General features: G+C 35.0%; 1 protein-coding gene and 1 pseudogene across 1 annotated transcript; one reads left to right on the top strand and one right to left on the bottom strand.

Moving 5' to 3' along the window:
* Positions 1 to 1476: 1476 nt before the first annotated feature.
* On the top strand, positions 1477 to 2967 carry LOC103955740 (phenolic glucoside malonyltransferase 1-like). Its single transcript, XM_009367645.3, has one exon. The coding sequence runs from the start codon at positions 1477 to 1479 to the stop codon at positions 2872 to 2874; it is 1398 nt and encodes a 465-aa protein (XP_009365920.2). The 3' UTR covers positions 2875 to 2967.
* Positions 2968 to 7470: 4503 nt separating this feature from the next.
* Positions 7471 to 9675, bottom strand: LOC103955790 (annotated as a pseudogene).
* Between the last annotated feature and the right edge of the window lie 73 nt (positions 9676 to 9748).

Here is a 9748-nt window from a genome sequence, read left to right as displayed (position 1 = left end):
CTATAAAGTCACAACCTCCATGAAGTGTACGTCTCATTCAAGAAATCATTCAACAAATCTGATCAGTTCATTCCTAGCATTAGTGAGTCTTGCATACATAGAGATTAAATGGGCATGATTTCAATATAGCATCTTGGGCACACTAAACGCTTATGATTTGAAGTGCTACATTACAAAGTTAGTAGCGTGTCTTAAGATTGTTACAAATTTTATTTTTCTGAATTAGTATGATATTATATTTATTGAAGAAATGACATTATATATATATATATGTGTGTGTGTGAAATTGTTATTAGCACTCCAAAAATCTCATTCTACACTCCAAACTTTCTATATTTAGAAAGAAAAATACACTTGGAGGAGTGTAGAATAAGATTTTTGGATTGTTAATAACACTTCCCTATATATATATATTGCTTGAAAAGATCAGCTCCAAAATGGTCATTGCAGACTAATTACAAAGCAATAATTAGACTTCAAGCACTTAAGTGGAGCGCATAAAAAACCTTATGATTGCAAAGATCAATAGAACCGGGAAAACTCTTCTTTATTTTTTCCTTTTTTAATTAAATATTAGGTTATAATTGCATTCTCTTTTGGGGATGAGCTCATTCCCCCTTGCGAATAACGTATTTTGATAGTACAAATTTCAAAGTTAGAGCCATTTAACTTTGTAATCTTCATTTGAAGATCACATCATACAAAAAATCATTTTAATTGTAAATCATTTAGTTATTCAAATGTATTGAATAAATTGATAGTGTAGGTACCAAGTAACATATTCATCCTTAACCGAACATTTATTTGATACGTTTGGATGATTAAACAATCTCCAGTTTAAATCACTTTTTTGTAGAAGTGATATTCAAATGAAGGTTAATTAATAAATTGAACGGTTGTTGATTTTATTCGGTAAAGGTTTGCTAAGCTTGGTCCCCGACGAAAGATTGGGATTTGGATCCTCGCCGGATCCCCTCCTTGGGGATCCTAGGGATCAACGCACGTGGACCGTTGATAAAAAATCGTGCGGCCACAATTAAATGCTTTTTATATTTTTAAAAGTAAAGTAATTTCGTTTTGCGTGAAAATATAAAAAATGAAAAAATTGTGGATCCTAAAGATCAACGCATGTGGACCGTTGATAAAAAATCGTGCGGCTACAATTAAATGCTTTTTATATTTTTAAAAGTAAAGTAATCTCATTTTACGTGAAAAATATAAAAAATGAAAAAATTGTGGTCATACGATTTTTTATTAACGGTCCACGTGCGTTAATCCTTATGATCCCCACGAAGAAATTCCGGCGAGAATCCAAATCCCAAAGTTGGTGGTCCCCGATTAAAGAAACTTGATAACGACACAACAATCAACGAGACATCCCTCCACTACCAAGTACTAATTTACAATAAAAAGGAGCAAAAGAAACACAAGATTCTCAACAGCTCAAGCTCCAACCTTCTAGGTCTCCAATTGCCAATGGCGTACACAAATTCAGTGAAAGTAGTTGAAGCTTGCAGGGTGGCTCCTCATCCAACCTCGCCAGATTCAACCGCCTCGCCGACCTCCCTTTCTCTTACCTTCTTTGACATACGTTGGTTAAGGTTCCAACCGGTCCAGCGCCTTTACTTCTACCAAATTTGTACTTCCTTTGATACCAAACTTCTCTTCTCCAAACTCAAAATCTCACTCTCTATAACCCTACAACACTTTCTACCTCTGGCAGGAAACCTCACTTGGCCGCAAGAATCCCCCAAACCGACCCTTAATTATGTTGAAGGCGATGCAGTTTCACTCACAATAGCAGAGACTGATGCTGATTTCTACCGTCTTTCGAGCGACGATGACTTTCTTGAAGCCCAAGAATACCATCCTCTTGTTCCCCAACTGCCAGTTTCTCATGAAAAAGCCGCGATCATGGGATTGCAAGTCACCATCTTTTCAAACAAGGGCTTTTCCATTGGAACAACCATGCACCATGCAGTTCTCGACGGCAAAACTTCAACCACGTTTGTAAAATCATGGGCTCACGTATGCAAACATATCGGAGAAGGAGAGGGACTAGTACATCTGTCCTCATCTGTTTTGTTACCGGATGAGCTGACACAATTTTATGACAGAAGGGTTATTCCTGACCCAGCTGAGCTCGGAACTGTCTTTGCAAACCAGTATCTAAACTTGGGCGGTCCCAATAACAGAAGCTTAAAGATTTGGGAAACTAAGGTGCCGCCAGGCTTGATCCGAGGCACCTTCAAATTCACACAAAAAGATATCGAATCGCTGAGGCAACTGATGAGGACCAATGCTAGAGAGAAGAAACAAGAAGATGTTCATGTGTCAACTTTCACTCTAGCATGTGCCTATACATGGGTTTGCATTGTCAAGGCCGAGGAAATAAAAGGTGAGACAACGCGTATGGTCTTTATGGCCGACTGCAGGCCTCGCCTAGACCCTCCTCTACCCACAAATTACTTCGGGAACTGCACAGCGGGATGTGTACCAGTTGTAGAAACAAAAGGGCTTTTTGGAGAAGACGGGCTGGTTGTGGCGGTATATGCAATCCGTGAAGCTATAAGAAAGTTGGAGAAGGGGGTTTTGGATGGAGCGGAAAATTGGGTTTCGAGAGTGGTTACTGTGACTTCTGGGAGAATGCGAAGTGTTGCCGGCTCACATCGGTTTAGGGTTTATGATACCGACTTTGGATGGGGAAGACCAAAGAAGGTTGACATTGTTTCCATTGATAGAAACAAAGCTATCTCCTTTTCAGACCCCAAGAGTGAGGCTGGGGTTGTTGATGCTGGATTGGTTTTGGAAAAACATCATATGGAGGTTTTTGCTTCTCTGTTTTATAAAGGTCTTAAAAGAAATATTTATTAACAACTTGTAACTCAAATAATTAAGAATATTTATTTCTAGAGATCTCAGATTTGTTCTCCATACCCAGTATTGCCGATATCCAAAACCAAATTAAAAAAAAGGGCTTCAAAACATTTGAAGCTTTACTGTTGAAGCTCCTCATCTATATATGCTAGTAACAAAACTTTCATTTCCACTTTATGTTTTGGGGAATAATAATTAGGAGCTATTTGGTCAATATGAAACCAACATTGTAGCTTCTATCAAAATTTGAATCACAATTTTTCAGTTTGGTAGTATGAAGTTTTTTATTTTTTTATTGTCGCACGACCGCATAAGAGACAAATTTCTTTATGTCATAATATATAGGCATTTTAAAGCTACGACAATCTCTTTAATACAAATTATTCTGTCAATGAAATAACAATCATATCAAATTATATCATATGAATTAATAATTACAACACCCAAGAATTTTTCATGAATTACAAGTTCACATCTAACTTTTACTGAAATAGTTATTGGCACAACTAACTTTCTATGGAATTTTATAATGCCAATAGTTTGCAGCCCAACTTTATAATTGAAACATATGATGTACTTTTATAGAAAGGAAAATTAGGTTTACATCTTTCTTTTTCTTACTCCATTGATTAAAATCCTATTCAATTTGAACTTTTGATCAAGGTCTTTGGGTATTAATAACATCATTAATTATTTGAATAATAAAATATTTTTATTTTTAAATATATTCCTTTAGTGTTAAAAATGTTACAATTAGTATATTTATATTTATGGCTAAATTTTTTATCATATATTTTTATTTTTAGTTTGTAACCATTTTTAATTTGCAAATATTTTTTAATTTGTACCAATTTTCTTTTCATTTTTAATTTGTACCCATATATTAGTTTCTTTTTGTGCCCATATGTTTTAAAGTTTTATTTGTGTTTGTACCCATATGTATACCGTCACGTGACATTGTATATTTAATTAATGATAGAAAAATTACATATGGTATATTTATGTTTTATGCCTAAACTTTGTATTATATATTTATATTTTTAGTTTGTGCACTTTTACTTTGCAACATTTTTTTTAATTTGTAGTATTTTCTTTTTAGTTTTATTTTGTACCCATGTATTATATTCTTTTAGCGCCTATATTTTTAAAATTCATTTGTACTCATAATTTTTAATCTTTTATTTGTACCCTAATTTATTTACAATGTACCCATTCTTCTTTATTAATGTACCACTTTGTTATATGTGAAAGGTACCAATTTTTTAACACTATGGATACATTTTATTGCCATTTATTATTTCTTATTTTTACATAGTTTTTATCCATTTATTCAATCAAAATGTTTGAATTTTTTTATTGTAACCGTTTCTAATAGTATTATAATAAGGGATTTTAAATTTATAGGATTATAAATCTCATAAAATATCAAACAATTAATGTCAAAACTATTACAATATAAATATTAATACTAACATAATGAGGTGTACAAACTCAATGGACCTTGATCAAAATTTGAATACTATTACGTTTTTAATTAAAGAATGTTAAGGATTAAGGACCGCATTCAAAATATCCCTTTATAGAATTACTATTCTTTTCTTGAATGGGTGCCCATATTTCCTTTTCTCGAATGGGTGACTAAATTATTAATCTACTGACTACTTTTTTTTTTTTTTATCATAACTGAAAAAAAATATACATATATATATTTATATGAAATATTGCCATAAATTATTAATTTTTTAAATATGTTATTCTTATCATTTATTTGTGTCATCTCTTTAATAAAGATACGTAAATCATCTCTTTAATAAAGTATCTCTTTAATAAAGATACGTAAGTCGATATCTCTATTAATCTTCACCTAACCTACATAGACCATCCTTCCATCGCCTTTTGTACCCTACTGGCACAGTATTCACGAAAAGCCTCTGTGATGGCCGTTTCAAATTACCCCTTTTTTTGCAACAAAGGCGGCTTTTTTCCATGGGAATATCGATGTATCATGCAGCTGTTGATGTCAAGACTCACTTCTTGTTTCTAAAATCACGGGAATGCAAACATGTCGTCAATCTGATGATATTTTGTTACCGACCAATTGCTAGATAAGATTTTTAGTACTGAAAAAAATAGGATTAAAATCACACAAAGTACTTACAAAAGAACAAGATAATTATAATAAAAGTTGACACATGAACAAGGCAATTGATGAGGACTAAACTTGGAGAGAAGAACCAACAAGATGTTCATGTGTCAACTTTCACTCTAGCATGTGCCTATACATGGGTTTGCATTGTCAAGGAACAGGGAACAAAAGGTGACACAACGCGTATGTTCTTTAGCGCCAACTGAGGCCTCGCCAAGGAGAAAATTTTAGTTGTGACGGGAACACAAGTGGTACACTCATGTGTTTTAATAAGAATGGTGAAATTTTTATTTTTAAAGTTATTAACTTTTTAGCACACATATCTCACCATTTATATACTGACACGTAGTGTACCATCCCGTGTAGCGATCACACTGAAAAATCTCTCATCGCCTAGACCCTCCTCTACCCACAAATTACTTCGGGAACTGCATAGCGGGATCTGTACCAGTTGTAGAAACAAAAGGGCTTTTTGGAGAAGAAAGGCTAAGTGTGGCGGCAAATGCAATCCGTGAAGCTATAAGAAAGTTGGAGAAGGGGGCTTTGGATGGAGCGGAAAATTGGTTTTCGAGAGTGGTTACTGTGACTTCTGGGAGAATGCCAAGCATTGCCGGTTCACATCGGTTTAGGGTTTATGATACTGATTACTTTGGATGGGGAAGACTAAAGAAGTTTGAGATCGTTTCCGTTGATAGAAACAGAGCTATCTCCTTTTCAGACCCCAAGGGTGATGCTGGGATTGTTGATGTTGGATTGGTTTTGGAAAAACATCATATGGAGATTTTTACTTTTTTGTTTAATAAAGGTCTTAATAAAAAAAATTTGCTAAGTACTTGTAACTCAAATTATTAAGAGCATTTATCTCTAGAGATCGTTAATTCTCAATTCCCAATAACGCTGTTATATATTATGTATGAAATTTTATAATATTACTAGTTAGCAGCCCAACTTTATAAATGAAACATATGATGTGAGAATCTAACTTAAAGATCAATATCTGACAATGTGTCCATTCTTTTTCTTGAGTGGGAACCCATTCAATGAGTGGCTAAATTATTCAATGAGTGGGAACCCATTCTTTTTCTTGAATGGTTCCCACATTTATATTTTTTTTCTTGAATGAGTGGCTAAATTATTGATCTACTGACTATTACAAAATAGGCAACATATAAAATAATAAAAAAAAATATTGGGTACATGCATCGTGGTTGATGTTTTCATGAGATGAGGACCTCCAAAAAATCGATTTCGTGTTTTAGAAAAATCTGGATTGGATGGAAACGATGAAAGCCTTTGAATGTTTTTAGTAGTAGAAGATCCTTCTCTAAAATTCTTTAATTTCTTAACACAGCAACGGAAGCGAGCTAATAACGTGTTGTAATGTGAATTTAGTGAGAGAGATCGACCAGAGAGGAGAAGGGCTTGGAGAATTCTACATTTATTGCTCATACTTGTACCTTTACTTATACAAATAAGTGAGAGAGAATCTTTGCTGTCCACAAAATACAATTACAATTGATGGATCCTACACATAATATTTTTGTGTGCAGTGGCCTTTTTTGTAGTGACATTATTTGCATCGGTCATTGGACAATTGAATTGGAATTTGAAATCAAATTAAGAACTTTATTTGATGATGATCATAATTCAGATAGGACTACTAACCCTACATATAAATATAATCGAGTTTCGGGCACAGGTGCAATTCATTAGTCAGTAGATTAATAATTTAGCCACCCATACAAGAAAACAAATATGGGCACTCATTGAAGAAAAAGAACAGTAATTTAGTCAGAATTCAATCAGAAGTACATCATATGTTTCATTTATAAAGTTGGGCTGCTAACTAGTGGCATTTTAAAATTCCATAGAAAGTTAGTTGTGATAATAACTATTTCACTGATAGTTAGCTGTAATATTTGAAAAATTCTTAGGTGTTGTACTTACTAATTTATATGATATAATTTGATATGAATGTTATTTTATGAGCAGAATAATTTGTGTTAACGAGGTTAACGTAGTAAGTTTATGGTCAATAAATGAGAATTGGATTCCATTCGGAAATCATTTGATTTTTTTATTTAAAATTAGACACAAATAATATCTAATGAAAATTGACCACACGATGTATGATGAATGGTTAGGATGTGAGGATCTCTAAGATTCCCACAAAGTGGATCTGGAGATGATCCTCTTCTCAATAAATGTATTCTCAATATTTTTAAACATGCCTATATATTATAACGTGAATAAATTTCTCATTATGCGATCGTGTGACAATAGAAAATAAAATAAAATTTTCATACTACCAAACTGAAAAATTGTGGCCCAAATTTTTAGAGAAGTTACAATGCTGGTTTCATAGTGACCAAATAACTCCTAATTATTATTCCCCAAACATAAAGTGGAAATGAAAGTTTTGTTACTATAGCATATATAGATGAGGAGCTTCAAGAATAAAGCTTCAAATGTTTTGAAGCCGTTTTTTTATTATTTGGTTTTGGATACCGGCAATACTTGAAATGGAGAACGAATCTAAGACCTTTAGAGACAAATACTCTTAATCATTTGAGCTTTAAGTTCCTCACAAATATTTCTTTTGAGATCTTTATAAAACAGAGAAGCAAAAACCTCCATATGATGTTTTTCCAAAACCAATCCAACATCAACCACCCCAGCATCACTCTTGGGGTCTGAAAAGGAGATAGCTCTTGTTCTATCAATTGTAACAATCTCAACCTTCTTTGGTCTTCCCCATCCAAAGTCGGTATCATAAACCCTAAACCGATTTGAACCGGCAACTGTAAGCATTCTCGCAGAAGTCACAGTAACCACATTCGAAACCCAATTTTCCACTCCATCCAAAACCCCCTTCTCCAACTTTCTTATAGCTTCGCGGATTGCATTTGCAGCCACAACCAGCCCGTCTTCTCCAGAAAGCCTTTTTGTTTCTACAACTGGTACACATCCCGCTGTGCAGTTCCGAAGTAATTTGTGGGTACAGGAGGGTCTAGGCGAGGCCTGCAGTCGGCGCTAAAGACCATACGCGTTGTCTCACCTTTTATTTCCTCGCCTTGACAATGCAAACCCATGTATAGGCACATGCTAGAGTGAAAGTTGACACGTGAACATCTTCTTGTTTTTTCTCTCCAACTTTAGTCCTCATCAATTGCCTCAGCGATTCGATATCTTTTCGTGTGAATTTGAAGGTGCCTCGGATCGAGCCTGGCGGCATTTTAGTCTCCCAAATCTTTAAGCTTCTGTTGTTGGGACCACCCAAGTTTAGATACTGGTTTGCAAAGAGAGTTCCGAGCCCAGCTGGGTCAGGAATAACCCTTCTGTCATAAAATTGTGTCAGCTCATCCGGTAGCGAAACAGATGAGGACAGATGTACTAGTCCCTCTCCTTCTCCGGTATGTTTGCATATGTGAGCCCATGATTTTACAAACGTGGTTGAAGTCTTGCCGTCGAGGACTGCATGGTGCATGGTTGTTCCAATGGAAAAGCCCTTGTATGGAAAGATGGTGACTTGCAATGCCATGACCGCGGCTTTTTCATGAGAAACTGGCAGTTGGGGAACAAGAGGATGGTATTCTTGGGCTTCAAGAAAGTCATCGTCGCTCGAAAGGCGGTAGAAATCAGCATCAGTCTCGGCTATTGTGAGTGAAACTGCATCGCCTTCGACATAATTAAGGGTCGGTTTGGGGGATTCTTGCGGCCAAGTGAGGTTTCCTGCTAGAGGTAGAAAGTGTTGCAGGGTTACAGAGAGTGAGGTTTTGAGTTTGAAGAAGAGAAGTTCGGTATCAAGGAAGTAGAAATTTGGTAGAAATAAAGGCGCTGGACCGGTTGGAACCTTAACCAACGCATGTCAAAGAAGGTAAGAGGAAGGGAGGTCGGCGAGGCGGTTGAATCCGGTGAGGTTGGATGAGGAGCCACCCTGCAAGCTTCAACTACTTTCACTGAGTTTATGTCCGCCATTGGCAATTGGAGATATGGAAGTTTGAAGCTTGAGCTGTTGTGAATCTTGCGATCCTTTTGCTCCATTTTATTATTAATTAGTAGATTGATATCTCGTTTTCAGGTTAATTTAATCGGAGACCAAACTTAACAAATCTTTCGTCTCCTTCTATAAAGATTCATATGCTCACGGTCAAGGTACAACATGATTATCTCTCACTCAAACATAACATAAAATAGAACCTGCATGATCGCGTGGAAATATTTTAACTTGGAATTAAATTGTTAAATCACAGTTGTTTAAATAACATTAGCATCTTGGAAAAATTTTTATTTTTTGGGGAGAAACAGCATCTAGGAGATTTAGATATCTGGACAATCCACATCTGAATTTTCATATAATAATTCATCTGAATTTTCTTTAGATGAATAGTAATAAACTATTCATCTGGAAAATTCACATAATACATTATAACACTTAATGCTTTTTATGGTGGACTGTCGCTCTCCCTGGTTGTCTGGCGTTGCAATTGCTGAAGCTGTTATATTGTCAATGAAGATTCAGCCTCTAAAACGAAGCAAAAAGTCAAAAGAATAATGCTTTTTACATAATATATAATATATATACACACCCTAAAAGATTTGAGCTTAATCTGATTGATCACGACGCGTTAGCACTCAAATTCGAAAACTTTCGGCGTATTTTATAATGAGAAATATAGAATGTCAGAATTATTTTTTTTTGAATCATTGCTAGAGGCTAAATTT

The sequence above is a fragment of a genome, unplaced genomic scaffold, assembly GCF_019419815.1.
Source record: "Pyrus x bretschneideri cultivar Hongxiangsu unplaced genomic scaffold, Pyrus_bretschneideri_v1 Contig12, whole genome shotgun sequence".
In the NCBI taxonomy this organism is placed as follows: domain Eukaryota; kingdom Viridiplantae; phylum Streptophyta; class Magnoliopsida; order Rosales; family Rosaceae; genus Pyrus; species Pyrus x bretschneideri.
This window is presented reverse-complemented; position numbering and strand designations above follow the sequence as displayed.

Excerpts from the sequence above, each read along its gene's own strand:
- LOC103955740 (XM_009367645.3), top strand. The coding sequence starts at position 1,477 with ATGGCGTACACAAATTCAGTGAAAGTAGTTGAAGCTTGCAGGGTGGCT.